The sequence below is a fragment of the Micropterus salmoides genome, unplaced genomic scaffold, assembly GCF_014851395.1.
Source record: "Micropterus salmoides isolate LMB-PRFRI ecotype aquatic unplaced genomic scaffold, ASM1485139v1 Ms_hic_scaffold_1, whole genome shotgun sequence".
In the NCBI taxonomy this organism is placed as follows: Eukaryota; Metazoa; Chordata; class Actinopteri; order Centrarchiformes; family Centrarchidae; genus Micropterus; species Micropterus salmoides.
In genome coordinates this window covers 19,667,511-19,692,185 of record NW_024040040.1, presented here as the reverse complement: position 1 = coordinate 19,692,185, position 24,675 = coordinate 19,667,511, and the positions used below count along the sequence as shown (strand labels likewise).

At 38.2% G+C, this 24,675-nt stretch overlaps 1 protein-coding gene across 1 annotated transcript in view; it reads left to right on the top strand.

Annotated features, from left to right (window-relative positions):
• The first annotated feature begins 9,457 nt into the window (after positions 1-9,457).
• LOC119905037 (inactive dipeptidyl peptidase 10-like) overlaps positions 9,458-24,675 on the top strand; it is a 122,363-nt gene continuing 107,145 nt past the window's right edge. The window contains exon 1 of the mRNA XM_038721724.1: positions 9,458-9,774. Within this exon, the coding sequence (XP_038577652.1) occupies positions 9,715-9,774 (60 nt within the window). The 5' untranslated portion in view covers positions 9,458-9,714. The remainder of the gene's footprint in view (positions 9,775-24,675) is intronic.

The window sequence follows — 24,675 nt, the reverse complement described above, 5'->3', positions numbered from 1 at the left end:
AAAACTAGGCTACTGCAGCATTAGTTTTGATGATCATGTAGCCTACACAAAAGCTATAAGCAGCAGCTTTTATGCATGTTTACTTCATACAAGTGGATCGCTGTCAGATAATGACCCCTCAGATGCAGAATCAACCTAGGACACAGCGCTCAGCCCCCACTATCAGACTCTCCTTCACTCACTGCGCTGAGCAAGTGTAAGGCCTGTAGTGGAAAAGGCGTTTCCAATAGCAACACAGAATGTTTATCTAAATGCGTGAAATGAACAGCGCTAAAATGACGGTATTCATCTACAGGGGGCAATTATACCCACTGGCACTTATTATAAATGCCCATTTTTTAAATCTGGCTTTATCTTGACATTTTTTAACAATAGGGGGTGCTACATAACACACTTTTAGGAGAAGTCAAAGACTGGGGGACTTGAAAATTATATTGAAACAAAGATACATACAATCAAAAAACAGCCGCAGGTAAATTTGACCTGTTGGCTCTTGGCTCAAAATACACTTGTTATATTCGAGAACAAAATAACCATAAGAAGTCAGCACCCATAAGCTCACTAAAAACGAATAAAGACAACAAACTAGCAGTTAGCCTATTAGTGATGTGCAGATCGGTATTGATATTTCTGACATCAACGTTTCTTGCTCTAGGATCGATACTAATATAAAAGGTTCGATATCTAAACACAGTCATTTAGAGTGAGTGTGTTTTATCATAAATATCTTACGGTCACACAGATGGTCTAATTATACTCGGTTGATAGGAACTACCTCTCCTTCGGCCTGTCAAAGTCATACTTTTGCTACGGCTCTGTGACGGAGCTCCTTTGAAGTCAGCCGCTGCAGCCCTTTGCCTTTACATTTCCCACGATTGAAAACTGACTATGGCTCACTGTAAAAGCAGTCACGTCTTCCTGTATTTTAGCTGTGAAGGTAATAATGACGCTGTGAGTGATGTGTGTGCAAAGACGGCAAACTTCGCTAAACATCTGAGATTAAGTCAGTAATACAATGATGTTATGAAGCGGCAGTTCTGAGCAGGATATTTTTATTATAATTAAAGAATATGACAGTAGTTTGATGTCTTGTCATTATGCAGCCTACTCTTTATTTCCATCATAAATACAGAAGGGGGAGGAGGGGGGGTCCCATTAAACTAAAAAGTACACCTGGTAGCCAAACAAAACAAACAAACAAAACAAAGTGAATTACAAGGACCTCTGTACTGACTGAAGCCACTCTGACAGGCAACACTATGAAATATAAACACTTTCTAAACTAAACACGATGACATGCAACTCAACAGTAACACAGACTGATCACTGATTCACAGCCATGCTGAAATGTGGACACACAAGCTATTTAGCAGCTGGGGTTGATTGGAGACTTCTGATTGGTAGGTTTAGTCTGACCAAAAACCGACGCCCGCGAACATCAACCAAGAAGTAGGCGGTCTCATCTCCGGAGGGACCAATCCTCGACGGGGATTCACACAGCTAGGTTTGCATAAACAGCAGAATCTCTAACGGGAAGAATACAATTTATACTCTGCCTTAATACTCTGCCTAACACCATATCTTATTTCCATTATACAGTAGTTTCCAGTTGTGTTGTCACAGTATTATATAAATAATAATACATTTTCTTTTTTATCTGTGTGTTATTCCACATATGATCATCATATCGTTGTCTTATTTGTTTATGCTTCAGTCTTACATTAAACGATCTAAGATAGAGATTTCCTCTAGGATATACATAGATCCAGTTAGATTATCTGATGCAAATGGATATGAAGTTATATTACACTATTGTATTCTACCATTTACACAGTACATTTGAAACCAGGCAGATGACTCACGGGTACTATTAAACTCAGGAAAGAGGAGATAGAGCACTAAACGCTCTCTCCCTCATTGCTATAATGTCCTTTTTTATTAGTCCATCTGACTCTCTGACAGCCTTCCATGCCCGCTATCATCTTTCAACGTTTACATCTTTGAATCATCCAGGCACCAGAGAGCCAAAGCTATGAAATATCTATTTTCTTTCTGTACAGTGCTTTGTGATTTTCCTGTTTTTCTATGTGCTCCGAAGAAACTTGATTACACTTGAAATTCAGTCTTGAAACTGGAAAGAATGAGCAGGGCAAGGTGTTCAAAGTAATGAAATAGCACTTTGGAAACAATTTCCTAGCTTATCTGCTGACACACAGGAAATGCGTGACATTTAGTTATACATGAGTTGTATGGGTGGGCATTTTTTCAAGGTATTGGTTGGTCTCTATATTAAAAAAAACAAAACTAAAAATTGTAAAACAAGTTACTGTAATCAAGAAAATTTTGATTTAAAAAATACTTAATAGTTAAATAATTTATATAGATAATTAAATTAAAATTTGAGTTTTCAATTTAATTTAAGTTTGCGATGGACTGGCGACCTGTCCAGGGTGTACCCGCCTTGCGCCTGATGTCAGCTGGAATTGGCTCCAGCCCCTGTATGCAGGATAAGCGCTTGACGATGGATGGATGGATGGATTTAATTTCAGTAGTTTTGATTTAATGTAATTCAATGTATTTATTTATATTCAACTTACTTGATTTAATTGATTTATTTTAATTCAATGTATTGGATCATTTATTTGTTGATTATATTTGAATAGGCAAATTAACTAATGACTAAAGTTATCAAATAAATGTAGTGTAGTAAAAAGTACAATATTTGCTTTGAATTATAGTGGCAGAATTCTAAAGTAGCAGAAAGTGCAAATACGTTAGTAAATGTACTTAGTTACATTACTTTTGAAGTTTACTCTCCAGCATCTCTAGCCAAACTGATTATCCAAGAAGAAAGATCTAACTAAAATTAATTAATATGTAGATTTTTTGTAGTGTATTTCTGCTTGCAGGCATCATTTTCCTGGAGAAAAACACATTATTTTTCTTAAAAGAAAAAACATCTTGGCATTTCATGTGAAATCGAGTATATTAGCTAACATGGAGCAAAAGTAATTCCTCATTGACTTAACTAAGTGTAACTCCCCCTAATTGGCCAACAGGCTCATCACACACCACTCTTCTTTGGAAAAGTGTTTGTCTTGATTACACTCGGCTTCCTCACCTCCTGCACAGCTTATCTAATTAAAGATGTTCCACTGCGATTAGTCGCATTTCATTATTGCAATTACTGAAAATCACCACACTATGAAATTAACCATTTTTTGTAATGGGAAAAAGAAAACACAACACGCTTTTGATAAATGCACAAATTAGAAATGTTATGATTAGTGGAACTTATGGTGAAAATATGAAGATAAATATGCAGGTTAAACTAGTGGAGAGTGCAGCAGAAACACAGAGGCATGTTAGTAAATGATACATATGTGATTTTTGAACAGGTATTTTTCTGTATTTATATTTGTTTAATTTGTATTGCCTTTTTAATGTCAGCTAAATATCCACTCATTCACTCCACTTGTCTGGCACAAGGATCACGGTTCACTCCACATTTCGGGCCCTATCTTGTGTCATTAGGTGCGTTGATGACTGCGCCAGACAAACAAGGAGCTGGCAACTGAGTAAAAACCACAACATCAAGTCGGACACAACGTGAGCTTACGGCTTATGTATGATCTTACGGCATTTGTAAAGATAACTGCCCCGAGACCAGGCAAAAGGTGGTTCCAACCCTATGCAGCCGGAGAAAAGCAAGTGCTTGCTCCTGCAAGGTTTTAATGTCACGTGATATGGTGACGTTTTGCAGCGCTGGCGAAGGTCAGATACAATTTCCAACCAGCATGCCTCACGTTAAGTCAGCCCTGCAAAGTGCCGCATGAAGTCAAACTCACCTATTGCTAGTTTCCAACAGACGCAGTTGTCATTTTCACGCCAAGTACCCAAGTTGTTTACGGAGCAAATGCACTTGCGCTCATCTGTGCGCCCATGGGAGTGTTGGTCTTAAAATGAGGTGTGGTCAGGCAAATCGTTGCCTATCAGACCATAACTGACACTGATGTTTGGATCGAGAATCGGCGATCAAGTCTGAAGTTGCCTTACACATTAAAGAATGATTCCCAGTCTCTTCCCCACAGTGAGGAATACAGTTTATTAATTTTATATTAGTATCAGATCGGTATTCGGCATTGACCAATAGTTGAATGGAAAAAGTCAGATCATGCATCCCTAGTCGAGACTCCCGTTGTCTCTGTTAATAATTGGTGATTTCAGGAGCAAAGGGATTGACTTCATCAGAGGGATTTACAGAATTACAGGCATTAAAATATGATACATAATGTTGGTCCAAAGAGAAATGTGTATATGAGCATGATCATTATCACACATACTGGAGTATATATGTCCTAAAACAGAAGGATAACCTGTACGAGGAAGAGACACTGTGCAAAATTTAACAAATGAGCTCTTAAAAAATGTTCTGTATAGGCAGCTATTCATCAGAGTCATTCAAAGAAGGAAAAAATAACTATACCATACCACTAACAAATACAGTCATTGTGTAGATAGACATGGGTTATTATGACAATATTGCTTCTTTTGTTTTTGTGGACGGGGTTGTCTGTGTTTCAGGACAGTGTTGTTTGTATCACTAACTAGTACTGTGATTTCATTGTTTCCCCAAAACTAAATTCTGGAAAAAAGTGACAATCCAGTGGTTAAAATAAGTGAAGAAATCATCTTTAGTTGTGACCATTTTGGCGAAATTTAATTTATACCAATAGTATTTTGTATTGTATTTATAGTATTTATTTTTATTTTAATTACTATTTTAGAGTAGCTGTGGTGCTAATGGAGATCCAAGAAATCATTGCTGATATACACATCAGCTCTGGTCCCAACACTTGATGTGAATACTGAATTATGTCTACTTATCAACAATCAAATTAATACACAAATGTATTTTAATTGTTTTCTTATATGAACTGTATTTAAAACAGAAACCCAACTTTTTCACTTATCCTAAAATGACTGTGCCAGTGGTGTAAGGTAGTAACAACGGGCCCCAGTGCAGGCCGTTATGATGGGCCCTTGGGCTACACTGTTACGAAGTACACACGCACACATGTTCATGTCTAGAAGGGAACCCTTAATTGGCAAATTTATGTGCCTTGCTTCCTTGTTTTGCTACGGTTTAACAACTGATAAGATTAGATGCATTAAACACCTAACCTTGTTAATTTAAAGCTCCTTAAATCGATTTCTTTCCATATTAACACATTAAATTCAACAGTTCTCTTTGTGTGCGTCTCTCTCCAACGCGTGCTGCTGCTGCGGCTGAGTTGCAGTCTCAAGTACCATCATGTGATGTATTTTAGAATCAGACTGTGTCACCTAGACTTTTGTATTTGCAAAGTACACAAGTCAAAGAGAAAATTATAAGGAGCATGGCCAATGCTGTCACTGTGAAAACACAGTGTAGGGGGTGTCCACTGTGCTGAAATGACACAGACTTTTTCGGGCAATTTCAGTACAATAACCTCCCAAATCACGACAACCACATTCCTCTTCGACAGAGAGGCAAGACATTATGGTGAATAAGAAAGAAAAGTGGCCTACTCATAATACAACACCATGTTCTGAAAACAGGCCAGCTGAGGTGCACACACTGTTAAATACTCAGAGGCGACCTGTCCCCGAAATAATAACAACCTTTACTCACCTATTTGAAAGGCATCTGATGAGCCTGCATTGAGCGAAATCTTTGACAATGTCCTCAGTAAACAATCTAATTTGGGAGCTTTGCGACCCTCTGCTCCTGTTCTTTTCTCTCCTGCCTCTTCTTCAAACTACTTTTATGTGTGAATAGCATGACTGCTAGCTTGCACGTGTGCTCTGCTAGTCTACTGTCAGAATTTACGTTTCACCCTATTTCTGGAGTCTTGTCGTCTTGTCACATGATCAAATTGAAACTTAAGATAAGGCATTCATTTACATATTACCCAGCAATCATCACTGCATTTGTCGGCTACGTGACACGAATACCAAAGAAAATAAGACTAAATTCATTCTGTGGAATCTGTGGAATAATGTTTTTTATATTTCACCATATATCTTATAGCCTACTGCTTGCTACAGACTTTTGTGGGTAAAACTACTGACTCACGTCAAAGGGGGAAATGCACATGTTTACTATTGACTGATAAACTGCTTTGTTACTATGAAATTGTCAAAGACCAGTCCATAACTTGGCGGGGCTGCTCCCGTCAAGGGCCCTCAGTACAGTGGGGGCCGGGCCCCAGTGCAGCTACAGTGTCTGCACTGTCTATACCTACATCCCTAGGCTGAGGAAAGCAAGTGGCATCAGTGAAGCGTTAAGAAGCCCTATGCATACAAGAGGTAAAAACTTCAATAACACTTGTTGTATACAGAACAACTTCATTGCCTTATGGGCATAGAAATGAGCAGATCCAGGCAAAGAGGTGATAATGTCATGGTGACTTTTTCATTAGTTATTATAGTGGAGTTTTGAATATTTCCAAATCTCTTATTTATGTGGATAAATAATGGATCTTATGGCTATCGCTCTTTTCATTTTCATTTTTATATTTATTTTGTATTATATTTTATTTTAGCTTTTACATTTAGAAGGTACAATTTAGACCTTTGTAAAGCATTTTAAATATATGCCACAATAAACTGACACATTTTAGGTTAATACATCCTCTATATAAGCTTAAGTAGTGCCTCCTAAATGTACTTCTCCTGTTTATGGACCAAATATGATAATTTTATAATTTTAATACACATTTTATTTCAGTGCTCTTTTTTCAATGTGTTTTATGAGGCCTCCGATGAAGTCCACAAGCTGAAACAGGTTGGTCTGATAATAAAGTTGTCACTTTCCTTTACTCTTTATACTACAAGTGTTGCTGGAGCTCTTCAAACTACTATTCTATTCTCCATGCACCTTTAGAAGTCGGTGATGTGCCAGAAATCCCTACACTGCTTCCTATGCATGCAAAAAAAAATGGTGAAATTCTTTGTCCTTGCAAAAACAATGCTACATGGACACTCATATTGATCAAACACTCAGCAGTGCCTCACAATCATGAGCTTGAGTATACAGTTATTTTTGCGTCTTGCACATAAAGACTACATATCAGTGTCTAATAAATTAGCTGTTTTATCGATAAAGAGCATGAGCTGGAAATTGGCCTTTGTCTTTATAATCTTTGGTATTAAAGTGAATGAAAAACAAATAGAAACCTGGCCAGTGAGAGTTTATATGTTTAAACCTGTACCCGCTCAATGACAGCGATCATATTCGCAAATAAATATGACTGGTGGCATAGAAAGTAACCAGCTCATCAAATATGAATCATAGTCATACATTTTTAATGGGGACAACAGTTTACTGTAACAAATAACAACATGTCTGGGAAATGGGATGAAGATTTAACATATGTGTGAATATGAAGTCAGAACAAAATTCATACATTTTCACATCCTGTCAGGGACTGATGTATGACCTGCACATGAGGTGTTTTATTACAGAAGTGCATGCCCATTCTTTTAAATAAATCTCATTAATTCTTACAAAATGACTGATGGCACCAAATTAAGGCAACTTAGTACTAGTACTAAACTGTAAATATACTCTCTACAAGTAAAAGTCCTATATTCAAAACTTTACTTTATATACTAGTTTAACCTACAGCAATGCATATACTATATATCATCATGTGTTTGCCGGTGAGGTGAGGTGCCCACGCAGAACCCAAAGGATACTAGAGAACAGTCCCCACCCAGCCACAGTCTGTTCACCCTGCTGCCTTCTGGGAAGAGATATAGAAGTTGCTGCTGCCACACCACCATATTGCAGAGCAACTTTTTCCCCGACGCTATCAGACTCTTAAACTCTTATTCATCCTCAGCACTGCTCCAATGAAAAAAAGTTTATTTCTATTCACCATTTTCATAATTGCTTTAGGGCTGACCCTGAATAGTCGAAGATTCTATGCTTTGATGGGCGGAGCCTGATTCGACTGTCAATCTCACAGTCGAAGCTTTGCAGCAAAACAGGGATTGTGCCATTTTGCCGATATGGGTGTGCTCAACGTCTGATTTTACATAGAACTACCAGTTATCTCCCAATAAGTTAATATACTGCCTATTACAATATACATTTCAACATATAATGCTGTAAATAACAATGTAAGTATAAGCTTTTAATAAATGTGGTGAATAAATCCAAAATTGTAACCCTAACCCTTGAGGAAAAAGGGTATGTGTGTGTGTGGATGTAGGCTATGTGTGTAGTGACAGAAGAGGAACACCTGCTGAAGAGAAGCAGCCTCAGCTTCACCGATGTTGTGCCGCGGGACGTTCGGATCATTATCACCATTGATGAACAACATAAAGATTATATCATTTTTAAATAGTAGGACTTGAAATAGACCCACGAGGAACCGCGACGTGCCGCGAGTTGTCAGCCACACGGCATGCACGCAAAACTCTGCACAACACCAGTGGATGACAGGCGAGCAGAGAGAAAATGGTCAACAATAAGCCTCAGTTTAGCTGTATATGTACAGTGTAAGTTGCACTGACTAACAAACAGAGACTAAAGCTTCACAAGATAAAAGCGGACCTACAGTGTTAATTTGACAAATAAATCTACCTTGTACCGTATACTTTGTAGCATCGCTGTCCTGCGAGAATAAAGTATCTATAAAATCCAAGGGTTTTTTAAAAATAGTTTACTGTGAAACTTCAATTAAAAGTCTAGTCTCAATTAGATGCCTGCCCCTTTTACTGACCTGGAGATGGCTACACATTCTGACAAATAAATGCAGGTCTCAATAAGAATTAGGAATTAAAGGCCTGTCCAAAATATAGGCAGGGTGAGTTCTGTGATTGAAGCATATAAATGCCCAGTTAATTAAATTAAGTTTTACAGTATTTAGCTTAAGAAGTAGGATTATTTTCTCAATCGCAAAAAAAAAAGTCTGATGTCTGTCTGTAAAGCTTGCAGTTGTCTCAAGACAGAAATTTGTTTTCAGCCAGTCTGCTTCTCATCCTCTACATCTTTTTAAATAAAGTGGATTCTCCATATCGGGCTTTTGGAATGGAATAAACAGCAGCAGGTACCCGTAGGGTCAAAGTTGGAGCTTAACATTCATTCATCAATGTGAGTCCTTCAAAACAACAACACGTCTTGTCAAAATGCCTTTCAGACAACACTAAACCCCTGCTGTAAGCTTTGAATACGAAATGCTTTAGATCTAAAAGCTCCAACCAAATGCCCGCAATATCTTCGCCTCCAGCAAATTTGCATTCTGATGAAGAAACGTCCTCATATGTGGGAGGCACTGGCAAACATCCTGGTTTATGAACCGTCTGTCAGCAGCACATACTTGCTGAAGAAGAGAAGGGAAGAGGAGAGAGGTGGGGACGGCATTCAAATGTGGCATTGAGACCATTTATTGCCAGAGACAGAAACAAAGGAAGGAGAACAGAATGTGTATTTAAACGTATCGCCTCTGGTGTAGCTTCAATAACAACGAGGGGAGAGTGTTTCCAGTGCTGCAGCTCTGCAGGCTTCAGTATTATTAGAATCAGTTTGTGCTTTGGTCAGCTTGGAGACAAGAAGCAGCCAGTTGGAAGTCGGTGGAAACTTTAAAATTGAGCTGCTAGGAGTCTAGAGCAGTGTTGGGAATTTTATTTGAACAGAGCATTGAGTGAAACTGAGGAGCAAAGATGAACCAAACGGCATCCGTCTCTCATCAGATTGACTGTCAGCCACACAAGGATACCAAGGTAGGATGGCTTTGTCCTCTCTTGCTTTTTTCTCATGCTTTATAAAACAACTGAAACACTCTTCTTTCACTCAACTGACAGCACATTAATATGTAACAGTCACCAAACTTTTGAACATATTTTTTAAGCAGGAATTACTTTATTTGAGCTTTCACACTCTCATAATAAGTATGAGCTTTGTGTGCAGCAATACCTCAAACAGTCAAACAAATCTTTTTTTGACTGTTTGACTTTGTAATGTTAGTTTATAAGTGGAGTATCAGGTAATAGCAAGTAATATGTTTTCCAACACGTCCGTGTTTTCTGTTCCCCATTGCAGCAAAAAAAGGTTAACCCTACCTGCTAGCGCATTGGCCTTGACCAGCTGTAGGGTTAACCAGTCGACTTGCATACAATCACGGTTTAGGCACACACCCCTATGATGGTTAGGGTTAAAGCCCTGGATATACTTGCTTTTTAACAATGCGCAGGTGTAGACAAGTGTCGCCAACGCAAACGGCATTGTTCACATACTTGCCAGCGTACTTTGCATGTACCTGGAGGATTAAACCTGAATCCACTAGGGGGTAGACCAGGACCAGGACATCCCTCGCTGACACCGGATAATCTTCCTCCGACAACCTCCAAATTTGCACATCGTAAACAAACCAAACATAGTGACACTCGAGCAGGTTGTAATTTTAATGAGACATCATAACGATCTCGGTAATTGCGGATTAGCTCCAGGAGTTTTATTGTAAACATCCCGCCATAAATCTCCTTTTTTAAAGTCTGCTGCTGACCTTGTTCTTCTTTTGCGTTTAATGGCGGTTGGCAAACCAACTGCATACTGCCACCACCTGGGCTAGTGTGGAACAGTAGATTGCTGCTGACCTGCCGATCAGATCGACAAATGTTCATGTGCTGAATTGCATCTCACGGACGCATAGTGTTAATTCTTGGAGACATGCACAACCTGCGCTCCAAAGGGACGCAGCATACGCGTGGCTGCCATCTTGTGTATGCGAATGCGTACTTAAAAGCAAGTATATCCATGGCTTAAGGGCTTCTGGGGAGCTGTCAAAGCTTTTAAACAGTAACATAGTTAGCTAGAACTAATGGCAACGTTAGCTAACGCTAGAGCAAACAGTAGCTAATACTACACAAAAATCACTACCTAAACCACTAAAAATAAACACTACAAAACGCAAAAAAACCCACCAAAATTATTGCTAACACTAGCTAGTGAACACTAATAATACTTCAAAAACCATCCACCATACCCACCACCAAGTAGGAATTTTGTGGTTATTTATATCCTACACTAGTGATGTGCCATACCACGTAACAATCCAATACCAAGTAATAACCAGGTTGGTATTGCTGATACCAATACTTTTTACGTATTTTATTTCTAGTTTAATGTGACCTCACCCCTCCCGTTTCTGTATTTATGAGAGAATTAAGGAGTAGGCTGTAACCTTACCAATTCAAAATAATAGCTGCATAATGACAAGACATCAAACTACTGTGATTTTCTTTAATTATAATAAAAATATCCTGCTCAGACCTGCCGCTTCATAACATCATCCTATTATTGTGACAGACTTAATCTCAGATGTTTAGCGAAGTTTGCGGTGTTGCCAAAGTATTTCACTGTCACTGTCACATGACTTTGACAGGCGGAAATAAAAGTAGTTCCCATCAACCGAGTATAATTAGACCATTCTGGTGACAGTAAGATACTTATGATAAAACACACACTCACTCCAAATGATTGAATTTAGATATCGATCCTTTTATATGAGTATCGATACTAGAGCAGGAAATGTTGGTATCAGAAATATCGATACTTTAGGATTGATCTGCACATCACTATCCTACATTTGGTGTTATTTCACATGCACTGTCACACGGCCGCAAGAGGTTTCTTATAATGTAAAATTCGGTTGTTTTAAGCCCTTCAACTATGAACCCATGTTGTAATTTTGTGTGTGAGGACAGGCTGTGAGATTTGTGTATTACAGTACGGATATTTTCTTATATAGATATATGCAAAGTTTTTTTCAAGGTGTTTTTCTGTAGTAGCCAAAAGTTGCAGTTTTCTTTAAGATGCTTAGAATAGTGTAATGGTACTGTAACTGCATCCTGGGTTTGCCTAACTGTGTAAACTTAAAAAGGAAACAATAAACGGGGCGATACCTTCTGAATTTAAACATTCTTATTTATTTAAAACATTTTGTTGTAACCACCAAACAACACACAAATAAAAGCCCTCCCTCCCAAATAAAGAAGAGTTGAATCTCACGCATTTGTCCCTCCCAGCTCCCTTAGAGTCAAGTTTAAGGATTTATTCATCTTGTATTGTGCCTGACTTTAGTGGATCATAATCTTATCGGGTATGGAATTAATCTGCAGATGCTCCAGTTCAAGATGATACACAACTTTTCTGTGGATGTCTGTCAGGGTTTGGTGTGTAAGGAAGGTTGGTGGATCCAAATGCAGGACACTGAGTGGAGCAGGTACAGTTCAGAGGATTTATTGAAGCAACAAAAGGCGACCACACTTACTGGCAGAGTGGCTGAGTTCAATGTAAACCAAAAATAAACCGAGTCCAAATTAAACAAGGTAATCCAACAGAAATCCAAAAAGGGTGATAATCCAGACAGCAGGGAAAAAGGATGACGAGCAAGGCCGGGTAAACACTACAACACCAGACAGAGCATATACACGCTACAATGACCGGACACAGACTGAGGAAACAAGCAACCATATATACACACACACACACGGGCTAACAAGCTGGGAGGGGATACACAGGTGAAAGACATGAGGGACTAATCAAGCACAGTGACAGGTAGAGTGACAGCAGGGGAAAACAGACAGATTCTAACAGATGCAAAACACAAGACCATACACTAACTGGAACTCAAAGCACTTAGCGGACAAGCAGGCAGAGGAATTACTGGGGGGACAGACACAAGCAAATCTAAATGCAGAAATACACTAAACATAATAAGGCAAAACTAAAACAGGACAGACAGGCAAACTGAATAATAAACTTAATAAAAAGGACAGACTATAACAGAACAATCAGAATAATAATGAAACTAAATAGATCACAAACCGACCCCCCAACAAGACACACTTCAGACCAAAAAGCACGAGCACACAGTGTAAACTAGACACAAGACAACAGACGGACTGAACCCCAAAACAGAGACAAAATAACAGATACAGAAAAGACTAAAAAATAACCTAACTGACTAAGAACTAACTTAACAGAGCAGACACGCCCACAGTGTCACAGATGTCAGATTTTGAGCCATGACAAAGGCCTACAACAGACTTGGTAAGCTTTGTTTTTGGCATAACCAATTGCCAGAAATGCCTTTTGCTATTTCGTAACGCATATTGTAAAATGGCAACTGCTACTGAAAAAATTAAAGTCTAAGCTTTAGGACAGGCTCGGTCAATAAAATGGGTTTTTAAAAATGATTTCTGATGAGTCCATTAGTATGCGAGGTTACCTGCGGACAGATGCAAACACACACGTGCATAATAATAATATAATTATAATAATAATTATTATTATAATTATAATAATACAGTAAAACGTTGTTTGAGGGGGTTCCAGGAGGTCAAAAACAGGAATTATTTATTTTTGTTATTTATTTTATAACACAATGACTTATGACTATGTCGGTCATGGGTTTCATACACTTTCTGTAATAAAACATCTAAAAGTAAAAATCCTATCAGACTGGGGACCCTGGGACAAAATCTTATCAAACGGACTTCCTTGATGTAAAAAATACTGAGAACCACTGTTTTAAAAGATAACGCTAGCAATATTCTACATTTTTCTTATTGTGGGCAAACAATAACCATGGTGAAAAACCATGAAAAGACCAAAACCAATCTGTCACAATTTTTTACCCCCAGTCTGTTAGGCACTCAGCCCAAACCCATTTGTTCTGACTAAAGTTGTAAACTTTGGGTTACAAAATATACTTAGATTATTTAAATGCTTATCCTAAAACAGAGGGGCACTGTAGCCTACATTAGATCTAAACAATAAGGTTTTATTTTCTCAACAGTGTGTTAGTCTGTTTGTCATTATTCAATTCAATTCAATTCAATTTTATTTATATAGTGTTTGTTGCTAATGAAGATTAGCTAAGTTGCTAATGATCTTCAAAAATGAATCACAGCTTTATAGTTACTTGTGGGGTGGTGATGGTGCAGTGGATAAGACTTTGGTGTGAGAGAGCTGGGCTCAATTTCCACTGTGACACATCCCCCAATGTGTCTCTGAGCAAGACACTTAACCCCTAGTTGCTCCAGAGGCGTGCGACCTCTGACATACTTAGTAATTGTAAGTTGCTTTGGATGAAAGTGTCATCTAAATGAATTCAAATGTAATGCTTACAATTTTACTTTAAACAGCTAGGCACTAGTTTTAGAAAACATCACTCAAATATGAGTAAATAGTGCATTTGTCTGGGACTATTTGCAGCAACAGATTAATGCATATTTGAATTATACAGTAATATATTAACCATTTGATCTAAAATATGGATTTTTATTTGAAATGAACACCCCACTTGAAAACCTATATGATATGATGAATATTTTAAATACAAACGATATCTATGAACTATAAATCTGTCATATTGAAACATCAAAGTGCATTTATACCTCTTCATGTTTTACGGCTGATACCTACAGTAAAATACAAGGCAGAGACACGGTGACAGCAGCGATGAGGAATAAAGGCTCCAACATTAAGGAGCTTCATTATTGCCTGCAGTTTATGCAAAGCGGTACTTAGCTGCGAGCAGGCAGGGAGACCAACAGTCAAAGTATAATCCTGCACAATCATGTGTTGCTGCAGCACCACAGCAGCAGGATGGGAGTAATCTGGCAGGAGCCAGATTCCATAGTTTATGCAAAGAAAGGATGTGTCATTTTTTTTCAAGGTACCTCCACAGGTACATGAGATTCTGTGTTTCTCATATTGTCAGCTGAAAAGAATGTTTTTCCAGCTTGACCACTGTGACTTTGACCCAAAATCAACTTTACAGCCTACACTCGTTACACAACAACAGCAATATTTACTTTAAATGAACAGGGATGCTTTGTTGCTTTTCATTTGCATCATTGAGTGGTTTTAATTGTGTCATTGATCATAGCTCAGTAACCCACCGTCAAGTGCTGCCTGCTTCATAAACAAGCCGGTGCCTCCTGAGATGCATTAGCTGTATATGAGAATTTACCCACCACAAAGCTGCTGATTCTAATGGAGAGATAAAGCACAGCAACAGTTATTATTAGCTTTCAACATGAATACAGACACATTTCTTTTTGTTATCAAATTTGAAGCATTTTGTGCTGTTTAATCACCATCATGTGGACCATGTTTGCGCTGAAACATAACAGTACATAACAGTGTTGTCAGGGTGGAAAATATATCTAAAACTATGAGCTCATGCTTAAAGTTAAAAATTGAAATGCCTCATTTTATCTTTTTTAATGCTAGACTATGTAACTTTTGTTGAACAGTTGCCTGTTGCCACAAGAGACAAATACAGGTTAATGTTAACATGGTGCAACCATAGAAGAAGTGGACAAGAGTAAAAAGAAAATCAACAAACGGATCGAGGTAAGGTTTGCTAACATTAGCTAACATTTAGCAGGCAAAAGCTACTGTTCATACTGGTTTATTGAAGTGCGTGTGTTTTTTTGCTTATGAATTCAACATTTAAATTACTAAAAGAAAATTATTAATAATATAATTTTCTTCTTTCAAAAGTTATATAGTCTCCCTTTAAAGTCCAGGTACCGGTCTTTTCTGGAGTTGCAAACATTTGCTGATGGAGACTGTGAGATGCAGAGAAAACTCAAAAAATAGCCAGTAAGTGGAAGTCAAGATTATTTGTGTCAAACTGCTGTTCCCAAGGTAGGTACATAGGTATAAAGACGTTTTCCAATCAGGTGTGGACAATAGGGCAAATAAATACTTACAGTGAGGAAAATAAGTATTTGAACACCCTGCTATTTTGCAAGTTCTCCCACTTAGAAATCATGGAGGGGTCTGAAATTGTCATCGTAGGTGCATGTCCACTGTGAGAGACATAATCTAAAAAAAAAAAAATATCCAGAAATCACAATGTATGATTTTTTAACTATTTATTTGTATGATACAGCTGCAAATAAGTATTTGAACACCTGAGAAAATCAATGTTAATATTTGGTACAGTAGCCTTTGTTTGCAATTACAGAGGTCAAACGTTTCCTGTAGTTTTTCACCAGGTTTGCACACACTGCAGGAGGGATTTTGGCCCACTCCTCCACACAGATCTTCTCTAGATCAGTCAGGTTTCTGGGCTGCCGCTGAGAAACACGGAGTTTGAGCTCCCTCCAAAGATTCTCTATTGGGTTTAGGTCTGGAGACTGGCTATGCCACGCCAGAACCTTGATATGCTTCTTACAGAGCCACTCCTTGGTTATCCTGGCTGTGTGCTTCGGGTCATGTTGGAAGACCCAGCCTCGACCCATCTTCAATGCTCTAACTGAGGGAAGGAGGTTGTTCCCCAAAATCTCACAATACATGGCCCCGGTCATCCTCTCCTTAATACAGTGCAGTCGCCCTGTCCCATGTGCAGAAAAACACCCCCAAAGCATGAAGCTACCACCCCCATGCTTCACAGTAGGGATGGTGTTCTTGGGATGGTGCTCATCATTCTTCTTCCTCCAAACACGGTTAGTGGAATTATGACCAAAATGTTCTATTTTGGTCTCATCTGACCACATGACTTTCTCCCATGACTCCTCTGGATCATCCAAATGGTCATTGGCAAACTGAAGACGGGCCTTGACATGTGCTGGTTTAAGCAGGGGAACCTTCCGTGCCATGCGTGATTTCAAACCATGACGTCTTAGTGTATTACCAACAGTAACCTTGGAAACGGTGGTCCCAGCTCTTTTCAGGTCATTGACCAGCTCCTCCCGTGTAGTTCTGGGCTGATTTCTCACCTTTCTTAGGATCATTGAGACCCCACGAGGTGAGATCTTGCATGGAGCCCCAGTCCGAGGGAGATTGACAGTCATGTTTAGCTTCTTCCATTTTCTAATGATTGCTCCAACAGTGGACCTTTTTTCACCAAGCTGCTTGGCAATTTCCCCGTAGCCCTTTCCAGCCTTGAGGAAGTGTACAATTTTGTCTCTAGTGTCTTTGGACAGCTCTTTGGTCTTGGCCATGTTAGTAGTTGGATTCTTACTGATTGTATGGGGTGGACAGGTGTCTTTATGCAGCTAACAACCTCAAACAGGTGCATCTAATTTAGGATAATAAATGGAGTGGAGGTGGACATTTTGAAGGCAGACTAACAGGTCTTTGAGAATCAGAATTCTAGCTGATAGACAGGTGTTCAAATACTTATTTGCAGCTGTATCATACAAATAAATAGTTAAAAAATCATACATTGTGATTTCTGGATTTTTTTTTTTAGATTATGTCTCTCACAGTGGACATGCACCTACGATGACAATTTCAGACCCCTCCATGATTTCTAAGTGGGAGAACTTGCAAAATAGCAGGGTGTTCAAATACTTATTTTCCTCACTGTACATATAACAACTTCATTTCTGGTCAGTTTCTGGTGTTGCAGTAATTTCCAGCCCTGCTTCTTAAAAATTACATTAATATAAAACTAATCTGCATAATATGTTTTTTTAAAAAGGTATTTAAAGTATTTTCATATCCAATTTGACAATTTTCAAACCCTCATAATGATTAGTATTTAGGATTTACCCTGTTTGGTTCAAGACCTTTGAAATATCTCACGTTTTCCTCCAGTTTTGTTTGTAAAATGTACACGCCCTGTGCCCACTCTGATTGGAGTAGGACCGTAACAGGAGGCTCATGGAGCTTGTGATTGGCGAGCAGGTCTGTCACACAAGGATGAATGTCCAGAAGCCAAATATATTCAGTTTACATTGGTAAAAAACACAAAAGAAGAACAGAAAAGAAATTACAAAATTTGAGAGGCTGGAAGCAGCAAATATTTCATATGTTTCTTGCAAAATGACCTATTGGCGAAGGCGCAATGGATAAGACTATGCCTATGGTGTGAGAGACCCGGGTTCAATCCTCCACTGTGACCCATCCACCATTGTGTCCCTGAGCAAGACAGTTAACCCTAGTTGCTCCAGAGGCGTGCGACATCTGACATGTATAGCAATTGTAGGTCGCTTTGGATAAAAGTGTCAGCTAAATGAATAAATGTAAACGTAAAAAATCACTTGATTATTAAATTCTCTGTTATAGAAGCACTGATAGTAGTTTCTTCTGTAGTTTTTGAATTGCAATAACAAAATTTCAGGAGAACAGAAGCAGGTCAAAAATGTGACTTTTGCTGTTTCAAAAGCTTCCATCCAGGCATGAATTCTTGTATCCATCATGCCAGAGGGTTGATTTTTTAGTAATTTAAGGATTTTACATGACATATAAGGCTGTAAATGTCGTTTAACTGTGGGTCTGATTAACTGTGTGTTAAAATGATGGTTGTGGAGTATATATTTTATCTGAAGCTGTCATTTTTTTCTTTAATTTCTATTCCCTACAACATACAGCAGATGCAACATCAGAAAAGCAATGCATTTTTATTATGTTGAAGTAGAACAAAGTGGAAAAAGTGTTTCATTTCATCCCAATTTAGAGAAAATTTGATTCTTACTTGAGGAATATTTACAATTTCATCATCAATATCTTTATCTCTCCCTCTGTTTTCTCATATTCAGTTGCTGCTTTGATCATGCTGGTTGTTGCTAAGTAACTTGTTATTCCAGGACATTTTTATCATTATATATATATATATATATATATATATATATATATATATATATAAATATCTCAGTCAAATCCCATTTGCACGGGGTCAAGAAAGTGGGAGTGTGTTCATATATTTGGCAGTGAGTCAGTTGTAAGAGCAACAAGCGTCATTTTAAATAAGGCGTCTTCTGAAACGTCTTTTATCTCTAGAGCTAGCATTGATCAGTTGACATGCTTCTTCTTTTTTGTGTCAGTTCATCCAGCACATAACTGAAAACATCTAAATTGTTTTGGAAAAGTCTGACCTTGAACTCAAAGACTGAATCAGAAGAAATGTGATGTATGTAGGAGTTTCCAGATCTGCCACAGGAAGATTAAGATTGTCCACCTGCTGGTGCGCCCCTGACACTGGAACACTATTGCATACATTAAATCAGCCCTATTCAATTGAGCCCCGCCCCCTTAGTTACTGTTGCTAAGTCTGACAAACTGTCGAAGCTGCCACTGTCTATTACTGCACTCCCCAGAGAAATATTGTCAAATTTGTTGGAAAAAGCGACCACAGAAAGATGCAGACAGTTTTGCAGTTGCATTATACATTTGAAGGTTGTATTCAGGCTGTTGAACTATCATTAAAAAGCAGAACAGTAGGGCTTTATTACGTTTCACATGCACTGCACTGCCAATCAAGGCTCAAATGTCCGACGATGACAACAACTACGCTCGTCGAGTAGGCTACGTGGTGCACAAAGTCTGTTTCCAATGCACTTTATCACATTTCCATTTTGTCAATACACCAACTTATTAATGTGCATGGAGTAGAGGTCAACCGATATAGGTTTTTTTAATGGCCGATGCCGATATTTATCATAGATAGATATCAAAACAAAGAAAGTTATGTATAATCCTATTATTCCATGCAGAGTACAATCTAAAATACATGTGATCTTAGCCAGTAACATGTTGTTTTAGATGCAATATTTATTGATTAATGAAATATAATAAATGAAATATATAATAAAAATACATACAATAGGTCATTCTGTAGTTGTAGAATGTGACTGGTGTTTAAGGGACAGCGAGGTGCAGTTAAACAATATATAATTAAAGAGGTGGTATTATGCTTTTAGGCTTTTTCCCTATCCTTTATTGAGTTTCTGTCTTTTTGTGCATGTAATAGGTTTGCAAAGTGAAAAAGCCCGATGTCCACACCAAAGGGAGTTCCCATCTCCTGCAGAAAACTCTGAACTGCCTGAAAACAGCTCATTTGTAGTCCAGCCGTTTCCCTTTCATCCCTGTGACACCGCAAAATGTGTGTCATAATGCTCGCCTAGCGGCTAGTCAGACGCGCCCTCAAAAACACCGGTGAAAAAACACCCTGAGCTGCAGCACACAGTGACAAGATGTCCGTCTGCTGCCTCCCCTCTCCCTTCCAAACTACCCTCTAGGCAGTCAATGGACAGAAAGTTGTTACTGTGATGTAGAGATAGAGCTCAGTTAAAACTTTATGGATGAAAGATACTCTTGTTACAGATTAATAACCCAACAAAGATCATGTAGAGGAAAGATGTATCACTCCATAGCTAAAACAGAGCGTTCAACACACAGTGTGAAAAGAGGAGTTGCAGCAATGTGCAGTACAAAATATAGTGTTTTTTGAAAATGAAACCATGTAAACCTGTTCTGATACAACCCCTTAATAAGATTTTGAATAATACCACCTCTTTAGCACTATATATCCAGTAATGGTTTTAGATATGCTGTCATTTTGGATGATATATTGGCCTTGTGAGTGTAGGTATTGGCCGATGGCAAAATGCTACATATTTGGCTGACCGTTTATTGTATTGACTAAACAAACAAAATGCAACATCAGAATCAGAATCAGAATCAGAATCAGAAGGAGCTTTATTGCCAAGTAGTGTTTTACACATACGAGGAATTACATTCATCAAGTCCTCCGACCTAAACGACAATATAGGTCATTTTATCAATACCTCCCAAAATGACTTACATGAGATTATAAATTAGCATCCCTACCGGTGTCCATGCCTCCCAAAACTGCAATTTCAAACTCCATTTCTTGACCAGACATATGTTATGTAAATCACATGACCTACGTCACATGACATAAACACGAGGAGACCGCAGCAACACAAAGAAGGTTAACTGGTCAACATGCATACAATCACTGACTTAGGTTTAGGCACACACCCCTGTCAAGGTTAGGGTAAGGGGCTTCGAGGGGCTGTCAACTAAGGTAACATAGCAAACTTAGCTAATGCTAATACATAGCTTACGTAAGTTATGGAACCTACGTAATTTAACTAAAAACCTAAATTAATCTTGTTTCACATGGGTACCAAACACTCGTCTCCTGGGTGAAAGTCTGCAACATTTCTATCCACCCACCTAATCCACCACCTCCATAGTTTGGACTTTCTGGCTATTTACGTGACCTGTCTTTCTTATGTCATGTGGTCGCTGCCACAATAAATGTAAATATGGGTCATAATTTTGTGCTGCACAAATTACCTATATGGTTGTTTTTCTGGTGAGGACAGTCTCTCATATTAAGAGGCAGACATAAATGGTCTCAATCCCTCATCTACCACTTTGCCAGAAAGCAAAGCATATTTCTCAAAATGTCAAAACTTTTTCTTGAAGTTACAAACTAAAAATAAAAAAGATCTAAAACCAAATCTTCCTATAATACCGAAAACTGGGCTTTCAGCAAACATGATTCATTCTTTTTGAAGCAACAACAACTCAGAACTTTCACTGGGCTGAACTGCCAACCCTGAAACCTGTGAAACTGGACAGATTGCAGGGCTTAGCAGCCTCGTGCAGTTCCCCATCACAGTCAAACTCACTGAATATTAACTTTATCCCTGTGTCGTCACTGCCATCTGCTTCTGTGGAGATGGACATGGAGTAAAGAAGCTCATTAGCATGTGAGCGGTGAGGGAAGATGGCTAATCCTGTCTCAACTGTCATCATCACTGACTTTACTGAAGATGCTCATCAACCTGTGATTAGCATGTTAGCCTTTGAGCTACGCTTCAGAATCAAACTTCACTACCACCCACCCTAACCCAACTCAATAAAACAGATAGGCCTAAACAATATTACGATGTATACATATTTAAACTTTGATGATATATGACACTTAAAAAAAGAAGAAGGGGGCACTTTGAAAAACACAATTAGCTAGATGCACAGCTGAGCTGTTCGCACAGCCCACTGTTATCGTGTGAGATGAGAGCTCATGCTGCCAAGTTCTTGAGTATGTAGTGCACATGGTGGAAGAAGTATTCAGATACTTTCCTACAAGTAAAGTCCTACATTCAAAACCTTAATTAAGTAAAAGTATTTAAGTATTATCAGTAAGCAGAAAGGAATTGCCCTGTCAGTGTTTCTGGATGAATATTACTGCTGTGTATGTTGCATTTTACTGCTGCAACTGTTTAAGCTTGAGCTGATTTTAACTACTTGATGTATTGTTGGGCAGTTTAATCCACAGCAATGCATCAGAATCTATAAAATCATCATAATGTTTGTGGTATTGCTGTTCTGTGATAACCGTGTATTTCTAAAAAGTGAGCATGATCAGCAAAGGGATTTAAATAGTTTATTTAGCTTAAGAAGTAGGATCATTTTGCCATAAAGGAGTCAGAAACATTCACATTCAGGTATAAAAATTTGTAATCCAAAAAGTAACTAGTAACTATAACTGTCAGACAAATGTAGTGGAGTAAAAAGTACAACATTGCTTCTGAAATGTCGCATAATGTTATTTTCCTGCTGTATTGCTGTAAGAACTGCAATAACTACGACTACTACTACCATTAATATTACCAGCACTACTGCTGCTACTGCTAATACAACTATTAAATATGATATAGTTGCATAACCATTTACATATTAACCTGGTAAGTGGACCCAGGCCCTTATTTGGGTTGATACAGTGCGTATAGTCCCAAGTTTGAACAAATTTCTGTTAATTAAATGATCAAACTAATTGACTCACAATAAAAATACAGCTTTTGGGGCCCCTGACAGGAGGTACAAAGTGGCTGCATTTATTAAAAATTGGCATGAATATAAATGAATGCAAGTTTATTTTTTTGTCACTAGAGGACAGTCCTACACAAGGCTGCTCTGCTCGACGTCAAGGCTCATGAATGGATTTCTACTGTGATGTAAATAAGAAATGCTTGTGACCTTTAGTCGGTTCAGAGACAGAAATGTTTAACAGAAAAAGCATACCTTATTTCATATCACTTGTGATATTTAATCTTACATTTATACCACAGAGAAAAATAAATAAGACTATGAGATTAGGTTCCTACAGTTATAACCCATGGAGCCATAAAAGAAAATCCATAAAATAAAGCTTTACATTTCAGATTTGCTGCATGCTATCCGCCCTTATTCATCAGTTACCCGCTTGAGGAAATCTTTTAAATGCATCAGCTATTTATGTGAAATGCTCTTGTCCTTGTTGCACATGCCGGCATTTACTTTGATGTGTTTTATTTTTGGGTCAGTGAGTCACACTGGCTCATGAAGAATCATCTCAGGTTAGGCTGCTGTGAAATATAGTTTCCCAACCAAAGGCCACTGCTTAGAAGGCAGCAGCCCAGAGGCAAAAGGAGAAAATACTGTATTTCTCATCATTCAGCTACAGCTGCTACTAGCATATAGGAATACCAGGTCTGAAGACTGGGCAGTATTTATACAGATAATTCAAGCATAGAATCTAGCAACGAAGTCTATGTCAACTGGATAAGTAGGGTCTAAAAATGTAAGATACAAGAAGGCTTGTTGTTGCTGTTGCTCCAGCCAGGCCTTCATGACAAAGCACAGCGCAGAAATGTAGGAGGAAAACCACAATTGTACGTGAAAGCCTGTGTAAGAAACAGGGTATTGCTGAATTGTCTAGATCCCTACAAGAGTGAATGTAGAGTAAAATGTAAAACAACAACATTTGGAAGTACCTTTTTATTTAACTTAATGATATACACTTCATGTTGTCTGATATTTTGATGGGTGATTTTTGCTCACCAGCCATACATGTCATGACTTGTTGTGGATTTGTCACAGTTCTAATTTAATGAAGTTTGACTTGGAAAATTACACCGATGACCATGGGGAAGCCACCTTGACAGTGCTGATGAGGAAATGGGGAGCTAGATAGTCCAAAATGGAGGATGCTTTCGTATCTTAGCTGACTAATATACTATTGGAGTTAAACTGCTCAACAAAAGAGCAATGTTTTGTAGAGAGTTATGAGACAGGTGTTGGTACAAATATGCCTTTTTTAACATAAATTGTCTGAACTTTACTGTCCTGTTAGTGACCAAGTTAAGCTAACGAGCTTAAGAGCTTGCAAACTAGCTAGTTTTTTTGCCTCTTTAACTTTTTATTGAACGAAATGATGTACAATTGTGAACAGCACAGTCCAGAGAAAATAGAGAAGCTTGAAGAGCTGTGTAATTGACTAGTGCTAGCCCAATTAGCGGTTAGCTCGCAGATACAGTAGTAGTAGCTAGTTGTCGCATAAAAAAATGATGACCTTCAGAAAAAACATATGACATGCTTAGGACAATAAAGTATAACTGCCCTATAAAAAAACCCATACATTTTCGAATTGAACTTCCCTTCAGCCCTTTTTAAATAGCATATCTAAATATATGCGCCATGATGAATGATAGCTCATGGAAAATCATAAAATTAAAGACAATAATAAATAAGATTAAATTACCACAAAAATACATGTTGTATTTTTTTTTTTTACACATAATAGAATAGCATGCAGCGATTAACAGCCATTAGCATACAGCTAACAATCATCATTAGCATTGTTAGCGGTCATCACTGGAAACAGCAGGTACCATTAGTTTGTACCACACCGTCTTATCACCACAAAATAAACATTATGTCTTCACTTTCCAGTGGTGCTACTAAAACCAGCTGCATACTGTTAAGTAATGACACATTCTCCCCCTTTATTGGGTGTCAACTGAAATGATTATTATTTTGGAAAGGTTTTGCCCCTTTCACCCAGCTGTAGGTTTAAACTG